Here is a 17,813-nt window from a genome sequence, read left to right as displayed (position 1 = left end):
ACATTCCGCTCGGAGCTTGTTCCTACTCTCGTTAGAGAGAGGAGTACGCATACGGAGCGCCAAGTACTGCGCGATATGCGTCGGTGGATCCCACCCACCAAGCGAGGGTGGCGGAGGTAATCCGGGTCGAACAGGGGGGTACCCCTGTGGATCCCGGATACCATCCTCCATCGGCTCCTCCTGAGGGCTTGACTCCTTCTCCGAGTCGGAAGCCATCTCATGGTAAATATAGTCTGGGTCATCCGACTCCAACTCCTCACTTTGGTCAGAGTCTGACCCTTCGTATTGGGCTCATGCCCGTTTCCAATTTCTGGCCGCTTGTACCCAGCCAGTGGCTCTTGTGCGTGGCAACACGCCATCTGGGACCGCCATAGGCGGGTCAGTCAGGGCAGGTAATATTTGCATCAGTGGGAGTGGAGAGGTATGTTTAGTCTTTGCTTTTGCATTGCGGGCCGCAAGGACTGTTGTATCAGTCTGGGCTGGTAGAGTTGGCTGTAACTCTGGGGGTTGTAGGAGTGCTTGTGCCAGGGAGTGTGAAATCGAGGAGGACATTGTCCCCATGGCCGATGCCAGGGCTCGCTGGACCGAGCCGGCCATAGTAGACTCCAGGAGAGCCTGGAATTCCTGAGAGGGCAATATACCCAGGTCTAAGACAGAGGGAGTCAAAGCAGCCTCGATGTTAGGGCAGCCAGGGCCCTCAATTCTTTCCCCGTGATTCTGCATCTTATAGGTTACGTACAGCAGAATGGCCAACTAGTTGTAAATCCGTATAGGTGTGCTAGTCAGATATCTGGTTTCTTTCACCAGTGTATGTAAAGATTGGGTAAGTGACCTCCCACTTTTTGATAGTGGTCTTATAATTTGCGGGAGAGGGACCTTTAAATTATCACTTACCGTATTTATTCGAGTATAACGTGCACACGTGTATAACGTGCACCCCTAATTTTCGATTAAAAATCGGTATAAAATTTTATACTGATTTTTAATCTAAAATTAGGGTGCTTGTTATACTCGAATAAATATGCTCCGATAATACCGACCGCCGGGCTCATTACAAGCCCGGCGGTCCTGGGGGGGGCGGGCAGCAAGCGTTTACTCACCTCCGTGCAGCTCCTCCAGCTTCCCAGTGTAAATCTCGCGAGACCCGCGGCCAGCTCTGACGGCCGCGGGTCTCGCGAGATTTACACTGGGAAGCTGGAGGAGCTGCACGGAGGTGAGTAAACGCTTGCTGCCCGCCCCCCCCCAGGACCGCCGGGCTTGTAATGAGCCCGGTGGTCCTGGGAGGTATAATCGGAGCACCCACTCGAATATTTATTCGAGTATAACGCGCACCCCTAATTTTAAATTAAAAATCGGTACAAAATTTTGCGCGTTATACTTGAATAAATACGGTACATAAGTCCTAGCACACAGCCAGTAATAACTGTTATGTGTACAGTGTGTTGCAAACTGTACAGGGAGTGACAGGAGAAAAAGGAGGGAAGAGCCCTCTAGGGTAACAAACTATACCCTGACTGCAGAGCTGAAGTAACACCTAAGAAAGAGCCCCAGGGGTTGATTAACCCCAACCTATATACTAATAACAACAATAAATGTCACCTTGCGTGTAGGGGACAACAGGACCCGAGCTAGGAGCCGTTCAGCCTTCCCGTGCTTCAGAGGGGAGAAGCGCGCCGAAGGTGAGTAGCTCCGCCCCCTCTGCAATGGCAGCGAGCATAGGGAAGAATGCTCGCGGTCACAGACCGCCAGGCAGGTGTAAGCCCGGGAAGAAACAGTGTTGCTCGGCACCCGCGGAGATCTAAGCGGGTGCCGGCATGTTACATAGGGGGAAACACTAGTGAGACCGCCAGGCGGACGGCCGGTGCGGTCTGACAGCCTGTCAGACAGCTGGTCTGAGGAGCAGCAAAGAAAGAGGAACTTATAGGATTGGTCAAGACACTTAATGTATATAAATGTATATGATTGGCTGCCCTGTTAGGCAGATTACTTATGTTATTTTGTTTTATTCTCTTTCAAGTTAAATTCTTTGCTGCTGAGGAGAATAATAAAGAAAGAGAAAGCATAATAGGAGAAAGAGAAAGCATAATAGGAGCCTCCGTGTCATTAATAAAATCTGGTTCCCAAGGCACCAAGTACCAAATTCAGAGCAGCTAACGCCGACAGTCAGAATTCCACCTGATCTCAGATGCTTTGTCATACCTGTAAAGCAGTGAATTTGTGAATAAAACACATTAAAAAAATAACAAACGAACCTTTAGCACATACCATTGATGGCTAATGTGTACCACAGTCCGTAATAACTAAAGTGCCACCATTTAGTGATCACCAACATATGAGTTCACCAAGTTTTTATGGACCCATGGTCAAAAGATTTTAAATAATGTTACTAGAATGAAAAAAATATATATGTTTTATTTGTGCATTTTAATATAATTACTTGCCATGCATATACATATTAAACTGTGTAACAAGTGTTGTGTCATCAAGAATGGATCCCAGTTTATTTTAACAGGGCCAAACCAAAGGCTATCTAACAAATTTAGGCAGACTGGCACAATTTTAATGACTGAGTAAACTGGACACAGCACTGGATGCTTTAATTATTATTTTTTATTATTAATATTTTTCCAAAATATGTATTCATTAATTTAGAGATGTAAACGTGATATAGTACGCATCATATACTTATATCCTTAGTATCAAGTTTAAGAAACTCTCTGATGTGGGTTTCAGTCCTGAAACATCACAGGGTCTGTGTTTTTTCAGCTTTTGTTTTTAAATAATACATGTTTAAAACAGTTTACTCACAAATTTAGGGAGAAAGCATCCCTTAAAAATAACAGTTTTCCGCATCAAACTTGCCAGTTCTGATCTCCATGATCTAGCAGTTTTTGATCATTTATAATTTGTTTACCGTAGCCATCTTTAAAATGTCCCTATAGGCACCTAGAACACTTCATCTCATTGTTTACCCCTGTGCCCTTTGTCCTGCAATGTAAAATATTTCAGTTATAGAGAAACTTTATATTGTATGAACAACCCAAGCATTTGGGATTACATTCAAAGCCTTTATGACCTTCACTAGAAGGCTATGCTATGCTATGCTATGCAACTACCACGGCTACTCTAAAGAATTATTTTCACACATTACCTCTTAGTGATTCCTTTCCAACATCCAATCATGTACTCTTCATTTTTTTTGTTTTTTGATTTTAATTTAAAAAAAAAAAAATAATAAAATCAGTCTTCTTCAAAGCTATTAACATTAATGTATTTAAAAACCAAAGAAAAGAAAAACGTTACCTGCGCTTTCTCCTTAATCCCTATGTATATTTAGACAAATGGAGGTCATTTAGTTGCTCCAATGGCCATTGGAGGGAATGCCCGCCTGCCAACGTCAAGGCAGACCCCCCTAAGCGGGTCCTAACACTGACCCTTCAGCCTGCTTCCTTGAGCTTCTGGCAAAGATATCTCTAATGAGACAGAAAGGGGTATTTTTTATATACACCCCTATACTTATTAACCCTTAATAGGGAACACATGGGATGGGTAGCAGCATTGTAACCAGGCTGTGTGATACAAAGTAAATACAAATACAAAAAGAGAAGTCCTGCGCTTAAGCAGCAAGGACTACAACACACATCAGCCCCAATATATAGTAAAAACCAAAGAAAAGAAAAACGTTACCTGCGCTTTCTCCTTAATCCCTATGTATATTTAGACAAATGGAGGTCATTTAGTTGCTCGAATGGCCATTGGAGGGAATGCCCGCCTGCATGTATTTAAGTTTATTTATTTATTTTTCTAACATTGTCACCAACTCACATTTATTTTCCCAACATGTAAATATTACATAACAAATGAGTCTCAAAATAACATGCCCTTTGCAGCCGGGCCAGGCTCAGTAACCGCCATGTTGAGTAGTTTGGGGTCAATTTCCAACAATATGGCTTTGCGGCGTTCTGTCCCCATAGCCGTGTTGGCATTGCCCAACAGGCAAATCAGGTGCTGCACCCACCCGATAGCCACATCAAAATCCATGGCAGTTTCTCCTGCCTAGCGGACTCTAAGAGCATGTAGAGCTTGGACGCTGGGCCAGCCACCTTTAGGATCTTATCCTGGCAATTTTTGAACGAAAACTCCAAGCTGTTCTTGGGTTTCCATCCCGTTTTCCCTAAAAATTGGGAAATCTTGGGGTCCACTTCTGGGGTTCTAAAAGCTTCATTGGGCACATTAAGGCGGGGACATTCCGCCCTAAGTTTTTGGAGCCCCTCCTTAGACAGTGGTGTGCGCATGCGTAGCTCAAAATAGTTTGCGATATGTGTGGGTGGCTCCCACTCTTCGGAACGCGGGTTGCATATGCCCTCCGAGTCGAACAGGGGTTGTCCCTGTGGGTCCCGGAGACCCACCCCCGCATCCCCTGGAGCATTGCCCGACCCAAGTGCCACGGAGGTCAGACTCTCTTGGGCTCCAAGGTCAAAAGGACTCCGCCTCATCATAGGAGGCGTAGACAAGGGCGTCGGAAACCTCCTCCTCACTCCGGTCGGAGTCCGAACAATCTTCCAGGACTCGTGCCTGCTTCCATGATCTGGCTGCTTTTGCCCGGCCAGTGGCTCTTATGCGCTGGGGTAACGCGCCATCATTGATCGCCGAGGGCCGATCCGTCTTATTAGGCATTGCCTGATCATTGGAGTGGGAGCTGAGGTGCTTACTCTTAGTCTTCACCTTGCAAATATTAGCAATGGAGGGGGCCTGGTGGGCACCATGGGCTTGACACAGCGCTTGCGTCAGTGTCTGACAAAATGACGAGGACATAGCCCCAATTGCAGAGGCCAGAGCCTTATTGATGAACGTGGCCATAGTCGTATCCAGGATAGCCTGGAACTCATAAGAGACCAGGAAGGCATCAGCCATGGGGGGGCTGGAAGGGATCAATACTGGTTAAACCAGTCCCATCTAGAGGCCAGAGCCTTATTGATGAACGTGGCCATAGTCGTATCCAGGATAGCCCGGAACTCATAAGAGACCAGTAAGGCATCAGCCATGGGGGGGCTGGAAGGGATCAATACTTGTTAAACCAGTCCCATCTACATTATCCCTTATGGACTGCATAGTGACACTATTCTGTTTCAGTGACAGAATGAAGGGAGAAAACTTAGCTGACTCTAAGTACTAAAAAGCTGAAAGAAAAACAAATAGGGTTGAGTAACCCACACTTAAAACACTAATCAAACTCTGGTGTATGCCCTGCCAGAGGAGCCTGGATCCGTCAGACAGCGAGGGAAGGTGAGAGACCACACAACTGGTTTCCTGCCTATGCGCGCTTTCACTAGAGAAAGCAGGCCAACAGCAGAGTCTGGCTCCTCCCCTCACAATGGTCGTGAGCACACAGAGCTCGCAGCCGTTCCGATGTCGTGGGAACCAGCCGCACAGGAAAATCCCCTGTGTGGCTAATTAGAATGACCACGGCAGCTCTCCCGAGGGGGAAATCAGGGGGAAAGGGAACCCAGGGATGTCCACAAAGCATCGGCACCCCGTTGAGGGCAGTCCAGGCATACACCAGCCAAATACCAATAACTATAGTTAAAGTGACAAGCATACAACATTAGAGTTAAGAAATTCAATACTTAGCTGTCTGAGGGAGCAGCAAGAAAGAAGAGGAACAGGATGTGACAGTTTCCTTTCGCATGGACACCTGTAACCTGATTGGCTGCCACTGTTCATAGGCAGATTTATAATGTTATTGTTAAAACTATCTCGTTTTTTTTCTCAATTGTTTTGCTGCTGAGGGAATAAAATAAGAAAGAATGCATAATAGGAGCCTCCGTGTCTGTAAGAAAATTAGAATACTTGTGCAAGCATCATATGACAGATTCTATCCCAGCAGTCAACTCAGCATCTGATGTTTAAAAAATGAGCACCAATTATTATTATTATTATTGGCATTTAATAATAAGCAGAACTTTATATTATAAAGCGGGAAAATTAACAAGAAATTGGATCATTACAAACGGTTACAGCACCAATAGATTGATGAGAATAGTTTGGCAATAAAAAACACACACCAAACGTGCTATTATAAACTACAGATTAATATGTGACATGAATATTACTTTATTACATCACTGAATAGAGAGAATGTCTTATGATGAGTGAAAATTTCTTAATTGGAAAAATGCAATATTGCCAAAATGTGCAGATTTTTCTTCCTTTCTCTAAACCACCATTTCGCCCATGTGTCTGACAAGATGTCCTGTACATCCACAGCACTCTAAAAAAGTGCATATTATTTACCCGTGAATAAATGCTGTTTTTATAATAAAGGCAAAAATGCCAATTTTGTGAACATACACAGAAATAAACAAGGTTCATCCCTCAACTAATTTGTTGCAGGGAGAAAAAAAAACTTGGACATAAACAACAAAACAGGTTCTTTCATCTATCTCTGTTAACGCCTACATGCATAGCAAGTAACAAATACAGCCACAATATAGTACAACAGAATCCATGCCATTCTCCAATAAATGAAAATTTTCTATTATCTCAAGAAAGTAAATACACAAACAGATGGTTTTAATTCAAAGCGGAACACAAAAAAAAACATTAAAAAAAAAAAAAAACTTTACATAATACGATTTAAAGTTCCACTAAAAGTGTATTTGAAAAATATGTACGCAACAGGTTAAAGCGCTATTCTGCCCCTCCTCTGCACTGCAATTTGATTTTAAAGAGAAATGTCTTTGGAATGCTAATTAGTTACAGGGGATAATCATCTTGTAAACATCCAGATTCTCTGAGAGCATGCTTGTCAAAACTAGAAAACAGTAGTTTAACTAAGAAATGCTGCATCATGTAACCAACTACTGTAATCCCCAATGTGTAATGCAAATTACTGCCTTTTGTGCTTCTTCTGGGAAGATCTGAGGTTTTCATTTGTTACAGCTGTACATTGCCTAGAGAGAGGTGCTGGGTCAGATCAAAGAAAAGGAAGTGTAGGCTTCATACAGTTGTCTTAAATTTATTATTATGCAGATACAATCGGACTTAAAAAATGCTTCTTTTTTTAGGTTCACTGGATATGTGGAACATACATTATATGAGATATAAGAGGTGACCAAACTTGCAACCCTGTTGTTGCAGGAAACAATATTAATAATAAAGGGAACTGTACCCCAGCAACAGTTGGAAGTTCAAGGTTCAATAACCTGTTATAAAACATCATATTGTAGAATTTGTTACACTGAAGAACTACTAGGGCAGCACAGGCCCCTTTGATAATCTTGTAGAGGAACCCGATGTGCTATCTCTGTCGTGATCTTCAAAATAGTTCTGTTCAATCCTTCTGCAAAAGCCAATGAGATTGTTGTAACTCTTCACTTTTTCACGGAGTTCATCGTTAGTCAGCTGTGTAGTGAGGATTGTGAACAGATGTCCGAATACCAGGGCATCTAGCTCAGTGGGTCTACAGGAATTGGATAAAAAACAGAACAGCATAATACTCAAGTCAAAACCATCTGTGATTTTCGTTTAATGAGGTTAAAGCACGTACTATAAATTCTAGAAATGTTTCTATTCATATTAACTCCTTCACCACAACAGATTGACTTTGGTATGGAAGTAAAATGTGAATTGGCCTAGCCAGGGCTAGGGATCTCTTTAATTCTGATTCATTTATTTATGGAAGGCAAGTCCAATATACAAAATCATGGTGCAATGTGGAACCTGCTGGTATTTTATAAATAATACTCATCTTATGTAGTATGGAGGTTACAAAAGTAGAGGACATGTGGTCTAATATCAGAACAAATCCTGTTAAGTTTCAACGCACAAAATACCAGCTGTATACGCTGTAGAAATTAAAGGTATAGTCTAATTACCTTAGCAACTTTAGCTTAATCAAGTAGTGTTGGTGTATACAAACAAAATCATTTCATTAAAGGGACACTCCAGGCACCCAGACCACTTCTGGCCATTGGAGTGGTCTGGGTGCCAACTCCCACTACCCGTAACCCTGCAAGTGTAATTATTGCAGTTTTCATAAACTGCAATATTTACCTTGCAGGCTTAAGTCCTCCTCTAGTGGCTGTCTACTAGACAGCCACTAGAGGACACTTCCGTGTTCATAGAACACGAAAAGTGTGTTATAACGACGCTGGACGTCCTCACGCTAAGTGAGGACCTCCAGCGTCGCCGAAATCCCCATAGGAAAGCATTGAAACCTCCTATGGGGAGGTCTAATGCGTGTGCACAGCATTGCCGCGCATGCGCATTATGTCTCCCCCGCCGCCGGCCACGCATGTGCAACAGGTCTCCCCCGCCGGCTGTCATTCGCCGGGGGGAGGAGCGTTGGCAGACCCTGACCCAGCGCCGAGGGACATCAGCGCTGGATACAGGTAAGTCACTGAAGGGGATTTAACCCCTTCAGCAACTTGGGATGGGAGGTGGGAGGGAGAGGGGACCTGCAGTGCCAGTGTTTTTTTTTCCTGGCACTGGAGAGTCCCTTTAAGCTAAAGTGGTTTTGGTGCTTAGAGTGAAACTTTAAAGCTTGCTCCATGACATATGTAAGCAGAGGATAAATAATTCTGTAGCGGTAATAGCCATTTAGTTAAAAATAATAATAAGGCAGACATTGAGCATTTGTGGTGCTGGTTAACTCTGCTACCATCTTTTGCTGCTGGAGTTTCAGGGCAGTCTAAAGATAGCAGCTGGTGGTCTCTTTGGATCACTGTTAGCTGCACTCTTTAGAGGAGCTTACTAAACCGAACCCCCAAATCTAGTAAAATTTGTGTTCACTGATTTCATCCAGACAAGAATATTTTACAGCACAGTGTTGCAAATTAGCACATTTTGACAATTACAAAACAGGTTTTTTTCTAAGCTAACATGGCATCAGTATGTATGTAGATATGTAACATTTGATGTGCTGTAGCAGTAAAATAACTACTGCTCTTTATTTCAGTGGTGAATAGCTTAAATGGAATCACTGCCCAATCATTTTCCAATCTTAGCAATGTTTCTTATAAAGATTTAAACTCATTGAAGTAGCCTGGATGCAGTGTCCCAGCCCCCTTAGCCCAGCCATTCAAAACATTGCAATTTTACAGAAACTGCCATGTTTATATTGCAGTGTTAAAACTGCCTGAAGGGGCTCTCTACAGAATTTAACTTTGAAATCCCATAGGGAAGCATTGAATCAATGCTTTTCTATGAGGAAGGCCTAATACGCACATCGCGATCGCTGCACATGTGCATTAGGTTCCCCTCGATGCTGACATCGACGAAGGCAGAGATGGAGTCAGCCTGAGGGACCGCAGTACTGGAATAAGGGTTTTTAACCCTTTATTTGTGGCCGGTGAGAGCGACGGCAGAATTTTAATTTCCTGACAATAAAGTGTTCTCAGATCCTGGGTTTCCCCAAAACAACCAAGTGACAAGGGAAATCCAGCATTCTCTATTGCTTGCTGTGTCAATGTAAAACCCAAATAGCATCCTACACATGCTTGTGATGAAAAGTTTATTAGACAACCTAGATTGTTGATGTCATTAGACATGGATGGGCCAAGGACTGCATGGCATATGACTGGCTGAGAGTGCTGTGGGCAGATTAACCCAGTACTGCCATGCAGGTTGGGCTGAATTAATATTGGCAATATGGAGGTGTAAATTTAACATAGGCAATGTGGAAGAAGAGGAAGCGAGCTGTGGGTGGTTGTGGAAAACCTTGTGTTTTTTTTTTCAAACTACACCAAAATGGACAGAACATGGCACCATGTCTGTAACCTCTTTGTACTATCAATAGCTACTACAAGCTATAGTAGTTATAGTGCTGATAGAGCCCCTTTAACATTATGTCAAATGCCTTAGTGCAGCAAATAAACATTATGGTCATGTTGCTGATCCCGATTTTGGGGTCCTGATTGGCTGCAACTTTCCAATGTTTTATTACTTTTTATGCAAATTAGAGAGAAATGTCAAAAATATAATTAAATATATGGCGCCCTTGCTATATGATGCTGTTCATCCAAGGCCTGGGTGTAGCAGGAATTAGTAAAAAAAAATGTTTTTAACTGAACCTTCATTTTTATGCATAACATGAGAATCAAGTTTACCTTTTTCCTTCTCTCCCATGACACCACAGAACATGTTAATGTTTTATAAATAATTAATTGCGTCTTACTTTAAATAGCTATAAATCAGAATATATATGTTGGAGCTTGTTTGGGCAGGGCCTTCTTCACCTCTGATATATCCCCTTTCTATAATTGTAAAGTGCCGCAGAATATGCTGCAGAATAATGATAGTATTATTATTGTTATTAATAATAATAATACATAACTATCAAGTCAGGAATGAATTTGAACATTCTATCGCCATAGAGCTAGGGCTCAATCGGGTGTAAATTATAGGAGATCTTTACATAATAAATGCGGATATATAAATTTAAAAAATAAATAAATAAAGCAAGACCTGCATGCTGTTCTAAAACATAGAATGGAATACGTAACATGACATGGCAATGAATGAAACTGTAACAAAAACATGCTGACTGTCATCTTTTTGGCTCTCAGGGCAAGGTACAAGAATCCTCTATTTGTCCCAATGTCCCCTAAAGCTCTTGTGCATAACAAAACTTACTTTAAAAAGTGCACTTCAAACACTTAATGACATCCCTCCTGGGCTTTTCATGTGTCTGAAATTCCCTAGACAGGGAGAATAGTTACTACATAGTTGTGGCAGTTAGTTGAATTTCTTTTGTTTTGATGTCTAAACAAATGGTAATAAACATCACAGCAAAATCAAAGAGGAACAGTGGTTTTCTGAATGAGACCACTTCCACCTGACAGCCATGAATGTGCTGACCTGGTCATCCTTAGGCCACAGTTGTCAAGTTAGTGTTGTAGAGCAATGAGTATTCACCATTTGCAAACTGACACCTATCATCAGCTAACAGGAGAGAGGAAAAAAGGTTAACTGATACGAATAGTTGTAAAGATGAAAAATTGGGGCGTGGTGGAAGGCCCGAAAAACCCCAAATGACACTTTCTATTAATGAAATTCTAGTGTATGTGTCCCAAGTGTACAATCTTCATTATATACGTGATACATATTTTTTTTTTTTTTTTTTTTAATTCTTTATTTTTGAGTGCATGAGGATTACAACATAGCTTACTCTGCCACGACAGCGGTCATAAGCTTGAACATGTCACATTGTGATATAGTGGTGGCATATAAACCTTGCACATTTTTATATTAGATTAACGGACAATAACAATAATAAAAAAACTGTCGACTTTTGGCATTTGTTTTTCGAGACTATCGTCGTGGAGCTGACGTTGGGGTAAGGTGACAGCTTGGTGCCATACGTGGGGGTAATTGTGGGGGCCCAAGAGATTCACGGTCGGGTAGTTGGCTAGCGAAGCTTAGTCGAGCCAGGCACTTCACACTTTCGGTCAACCTGTCTGGTTGTCGTGGGAGGTGGTCTAACTGAACACACTGACATTTACAATATGTTGAGGTTGGTTCGTGCTTATGTGGTGAGCGTCAGGTCAGTCAGTGCTCATTTGGTGTATGCATGAGTAGTCATGGTGTGCGTCGTTGTTCCTCGTGTGTCGCCCCGTGGGCCACTAGACCAACGGGGAGGGGAGGGGAGTCTGTGTGTGTCCTGTCGTGTTGGCTGTGAGTGGTGGGAGCAGAGAGGCGACTGTGCTAATAGCCTCCTGTGGCCGTTTTCCGCAGATTATCTGCGATCTCAGAGTTAAGTGATGGGCTATATGCGGGCAGGTTATGGTGCCAAAGGGCTGTAGGTAAACTAGAAAACATGCAGAAGTCCTGATAAAGACAACATGTAGCTTGAGAGTCCTTTAGGGTCCACGTGCACCGGCCCCCTCAGGGGGATCCAGCCTCGATCGTCGTGGCACGAAAATTTTAGCCTTCTCTGGGTTCCAATCGTGTGAGGGTCTCGCGTTCTTCTGGGGCATCACCTGTTGCATGATGTCCGGAGGTAATCCCAGCACTGGCAGCATGTTTCGGGCGTCTTGAAGGTCGTGGACCACATGCCTGTTTTCGCCCCGTACGATGAGAAGGGAACGGTCCGGGCGCCATCTATATGGTATATTCTTCTGTCTAAGGAGCGTGGTAAAGGGCTTTAATGAGCCTCTCCAGGCCAATGTGTCGCCCGTTAGATCCGGGAAGAAAGCCAATGAATGTCCTTCAAACGTAAGTGGCTCCTGCGCTCTAGCTGCTGCCATGGTTGCGGCCTTGTCTTTTCTGAACTGAAAGCGGATTATGAGGTCGCGGGAAGACGTCGCTGGGGCTGTGGCCGGCTTTGGGATCCGGAATATACTTTCCAGAGGAATGGCTTTGGCTGCTTTTGGTGTGTGAAGGCCGGTGAGTAGCCTGCGCACGTAATGGGGCAGTTCTTCTGTGGGCAGATCGTCCGGTATCCCCCGTACCTTAATGTTGGTGGCTCTGCGCCCGTCTTCCGCTGCGGTGAACCGCCGTTCGAGGGCCATGGTCGTTTGTTTAAGGTGAGTAACCTCCGATTGCAGGGAGGTGATAGTTAGTTCGTGGGCTGTCGAGGTGACTTCCAGGGTGTCCAGCCTCGTGGTGATGCCTTGAAGCTCCGTGCGGAGCGCGGCTATGTCCCCTTGGAGCGTGGTTTGCAGGCCTGCAAGCAGGTTTTTTAACACCGCTGTTGTGACCGGTGCTCCATCTGGGTTCTGGGGTTTGGGCACAGCCACCGGTTGTCTCGGTGTTGCTATCGGGTCTTCCTCCAGGGAGTATTCTTCCGATAAGTCGGAGTAGTTGTCGGCGAAGGTCGCCATATTGGGCCCTGAGGTTTCGAGGGCCTGTCTCCACATTGCCCCAATGTCATGGTTCTGGCTTGGCCGATCCGGCTTTGATTTTTTCGATTTGCGACCCATAATCGCTCTGCTCTCTTGTGCTGACGGTCGTGGTGATTTTAAGCGGTTTTATCGGGCTGTAGCACTGTTTTTTGCGGTATTTGCTCAGGAGCTCCGACGCCATGCGACCTCTCTGCTTCGCAGTTAGGCTCCGCCCCCCGTGATACATATTTTTACGTGTAATTTTTTTCCATAGGTGGAGGAAATAGATTTTTTTTTACAGTCATTATTTGGGACTCTTTCATAGGAACCCTTTCATAGGTCTACAAGAGTTTAGACTATCCGAAACATTAGGTTTATGGCAATTTAGAACCCTTATTGGCCTTTGTGTACCATATGGGCATATTTATGAAGGTAAAGAGGAAATGCTAAATTTAGCTCAAAACAGAAGCCATAAAAAACTCCAAACAGCACTTCAATTGTGCTTTATGTATCATGGATATCTTGTACACGAGTCCATTCATTTCACAGCACAGAATTAAAATATTACCAGACACTTTGCTAAATGAGGAAAAGAGCAATAGAGAACAGAAGAACTCTGAGGGTATTTCTGGACATTTTCTATACTATTATTATTTTATTATTTATATAGCACCATCAAATTCTGTAGCGCTGTAGAATTGGGATAAGAATGAAGTCTGAATGGAGTAACACAAGGTGAGTATTCAGCCATTAATTTCTGGTATGGAAATGTACACAAATAAAATAATTACTGTCCACTGGCTCACTCTATAAGGGCTCAAATTGCATATACCATATAGAAGGCCTGAAAGATATTTTCAGTTTATGCATGTTTATAATGAATAAGGAAAACAAAACGTAGAAATATATATACACAAATAAGCTATGTATAATTTCAGTTCTGAAAAACAGCAGAACTGTAATGTACTATTTTGTGATTGTCATTAGAGGACATTTATAAGGAAATATAAAGCTATTTAGAATTAAGTTTATGATTTTATTAAGAAATTATGAATGCAGTGACTTACTGTTTATTGAAGAAATAGGGCTGGCTTCCCAACCTTTGAGACAGGGCCTGGCAGCACTGGTCGACATCGTCATACACCTATTGAAACATGTGAAGAGAAGATGTGAAAAAACCTCCAGACTTCATATTAACACTTATGTAATAAGATTTATTATTATTTTATTATTTATATAGCGCCATCAGACTCCGTAGCGCTGTACAATGGGTGGACTAACAGACATGGAATATTTAGAAAACAACCCAAGTAAGCCACGCCAGAGTGATGCATAATGCAGCCTCCCTTGTACTGAAAGGGTTAAATACAATATTACCATGTATACTGTGCCATTTCAGAAGATAACGGATAATTAGTAATGCATTGCAGACTGTATTTAGTGTTTATTGAGAAATACAAAACAAGCGAGATCAGGGCGGCCACCTCCATGCCCGCTCTCAGGGTACACCTCCAAGGAGGTGTGTAGAGTGGATACAGAGTGTGTGTGTGTGAAGTGGACACGGTGTGTGTTAGTGCATGTGTAGTGTATGTGTACTGAATGCAGATACATGTTACACACACACACACAAACACAATGACACAGTGACACACACACACATATATATATATATACACCCACAATGACACACACACAGATGCACATTGACACAGAATACACCGTCACTTCCACCCAGCAAAGGCAGTGACTGCCATCTTTAAAGTGGCTCGGTCACGCTATGAAAGGGCTGCAGCGCTGACCGGGCTCCAGAAGACACATGCCCATCGGGTGGCTTTAAGTGCATGGGCCACCCGATGTGCCCCATCATCGTGCGGGTCCCAGTGCAGCTGCACCGGCTGCAGTTCCACCGCTACAGATAGGTAATATGGGTCCCGGGTCCCGTGACAACCAGTTGGTTGATATCACCCTCATGATGGCAGCCCTGAATGAGACTAGCAGAGACGTGCAAGGGAAAAGTTTGCATGTTACATAGTGAAGGACAAACCATGTAAGTCACTTACGGGGTTTTTCACTAAGTGAGAATTGTTGGGAATTCAAATGTAAGGCCCAGGTAGCCAAGCTAGAAGTGTAGCGGAATTGAAGAATGTTTTCAGTTTGGCTTTTCAGGCCTTCACACCATACAGGTAGAAATCAAGACTATACACAGCTGCTCCTAAAAACAAGAAACATGGGTACTGTGATGTATTTCTGTGAGCAATCTACAAGGCCAAGTGTTAGAAGAATTATTTTAGCTGTAACCATAGAGAGATAGATAGAACCAGGCAGCACATAAAAAGAAAGACTATTTAGTGTTCTCAATGTCATTTCAATGTAATTGCAAACACAGACTGGTTTGATATTTGGGTATTACGGACATTCTTAAATCTATTTACTGTATTTCTTTTTTTTTTTTTTTTTTTTTGTACATGGCATGGATGTTATGCAACACTAAGTAGCAACAAAAAGGTTAAAACATTCAGCTCTCTAATGTAGCCAGCTTCTTCGACAAGCGGATCAGGAGGCTCTGACAGTCCCAATATCTTTCAGCGTCGATTGCTTCAGAAAAAGTTGGTCTCCAGCGAGATTGCTGCTGTGCTGCATGGTGGTTGTTGCTTGAGGTCTTGACAAGCCACCATCTTAGGTGAGTATTGCATATATCGGCCAGGGAGGCACATGTTGCAGGCAAAGGGTCCGGTGGTTCTCTTGGTCCTTTCGCTCTCCAGCCGGGGTTCACTGTGTGCCCGCTTTGTCCTTTGGTTAGGTCAGCTGCTTGGTTCTAATTTGCCGGAGCGTTTGGTTAGGTGCTCTGCGCCGCCGCCATCTTTGCTTGTGGGACCTGGGTATTCAGCGCCCTTTAGTCGGCCCATCAGTTGGCTCGGTTTCGTCCCAGTGGGGACCGGGATGACCCCAGAGGGGGGGGGGGGGGGGAACAGGGCCCGCGAGCCCCCATCCTTCTAGTGTGTGGCAGTGTGGTGGGGAGACAGGGCAGTGGCCGTCCACCCCGCTCCCCCCAGGGTAGGCCGCAGCCCCCGAAGTCTCGTGCTTCCCGTGCGGGGTCCGAAACTCCCGATCTCGGGGATCCGCAGCCTCTCCCACAGCTGTGTGGGTATTGTCAGGGTCCGTTCAGGTGAGATTATCTGCTTATTGTGGCTTAAAGGCCCGGCTTCTCCGGAGCCTCTCCGCCATGCTACCGATCCCCCTATTTACTGTATTACTGTATGCGACCCGCCCCCCTATTTACTGTATTTCCATCATCTCTTCCACAGCATCACAGTCCCTATATCTTCTGCATGCTTCCTTTGTTCTAGCATACCATTTGCTTAAATGCTTAAAGGAACACTATAGTCACCTAAATTACTTTAGCTAAATAAAGCAGTTTTAGTGTATAGATCATTCCCCTGCAATTTCACTGCTTAACCCCTTCAGGACCGGCCTGTTTTTGCGATGTTTGTACGTTAAGGACCAGAGCAGTTTTAACACTTTTGTGGTGTTTGTGTTTAGCTGTAATTTTCCGCTCTCTCATTTACGGTTCCCATACAAGTTATATATTGTTTTTTTCACGACAAGAAGGGCTTTCTTTACATACCAGTATTTATATTATGTCATATATTGTATTTAAAAAAAATAATGAAATATGGTGAAAAAAAAAAAAAAAAACATGTTTTTGGACTTTTACTTGAAAAATCTTTTACTTATCTACAAAAGCTAATGAAAAAAACTGCTAAATAGATTCAAAATTTTGTCCCGAGTTTAAAAACACCCAGTGTTTACATGCTTTATTGCTTTTTTTTGCAAGTTATAGGCCTATAAATACAAGTAGGAAATTGCTGTTTCAATATATATATATTTTAAATGTATCAATAGTGACATTGTTACACCGTTATCTGTCATAAATCCCCGAAACACACCTAACATGTACATATTTTTTAAAGTAGACAACCCAGGGTATTTAAAATGGGGTATGTCCAGTCTTTTTTAGTAGCCACCTAGTCACAAACACTGGCCAAAGTTAGCATTTATATTTGTTTGTGTGTTAAAAATGCAAAAACCGCTAACTTTGGCCGGTGTTTGTGACTAAGTGGCTACTAAAAAAGGCTGAACATACCCCATTTGCAATACCTTGGGTTGTCTTCTTTTGCAAATGGTATGCCATCATGGGGCTAATTCTCATTCCTTGGCTACCATACGCTGTCAAAGGCAACCTAACCAATCTGACAAATTTCAATAAAAAAAAAAAAAGTAAAATCAAGCCTTATATTTGACCCTGTAACTTTCACAAACACTATAAAACCTCTACATGTGGGGTACTGTTATACTCAGGAGACTTCGCTGAACACAAATATTAGTGTATCAGAACAGTAAAATATATCACAGCAATAATATCCTCAGTGAAAGAGCTGTTTGTGTGTGAAAAATGCAAAAAACTTCACTTTCACTGACAATATCATCGCTGTGATATGTTTTACTGTTTTGAAACACTAATATTTGTGTTCAGCGAAGTCTCCCGAGTAAAACAGTACCCCCATGTACAGGATTTAGGGTGTCATAGAAAGTTACAGGGTTAAGCACAGTGCTAGCAAATTAAATTATCTGGACTTTTGGCCTGGGTTGGCAGGCAGGTCCCTCAAATTGCAATCATTAAAATTACTTAATTAGGTAAAAATATTACATAAATATGCACGTAGAATTTTAATATATATACATATTTATATATTTGACGTCTACGTGTATATTTATGAAATTATTAATGTAATTTTGTATGTGGACATATGTATATTTCGTATTATTTTTATTTATTTATTTATACATAGATATATATATCATTACATTCTAAGTGTATTTTGATATAAATATATATATATCAATATCAAAATACTGTTAGAATAAAATTGAATATATATATATAATTTTTTTTTAATTATTAAAAATTATTTTTATTTTTTGTTATTT

At 42.6% G+C, this 17,813-nt stretch overlaps 1 protein-coding gene across 1 annotated transcript in view; it reads right to left on the bottom strand.

Annotated features, from left to right (window-relative positions):
- Positions 1–5,924: 5,924 nt before the first annotated feature.
- Positions 5,925–17,813, bottom strand: part of MTX2 (metaxin 2) — an 86,874-nt gene continuing 74,985 nt past the window's right edge. The window contains exons 9-10 of the mRNA XM_063428665.1: positions 13,892–13,968; positions 5,925–7,462 (exon numbers count right to left, since the gene is read on the bottom strand). Of these exons, the coding sequence (XP_063284735.1) occupies positions 7,252–7,462; positions 13,892–13,968 (288 nt within the window). The 3' untranslated portion in view covers positions 5,925–7,251. The remainder of the gene's footprint in view (positions 7,463–13,891; positions 13,969–17,813) is intronic.

The sequence above is a fragment of the Pelobates fuscus genome, chromosome 8 (genome assembly GCF_036172605.1).
Source record: "Pelobates fuscus isolate aPelFus1 chromosome 8, aPelFus1.pri, whole genome shotgun sequence".
NCBI classification, from domain to species: domain Eukaryota; kingdom Metazoa; phylum Chordata; class Amphibia; order Anura; family Pelobatidae; genus Pelobates; species Pelobates fuscus.
This window is presented reverse-complemented; position numbering and strand designations above follow the sequence as displayed.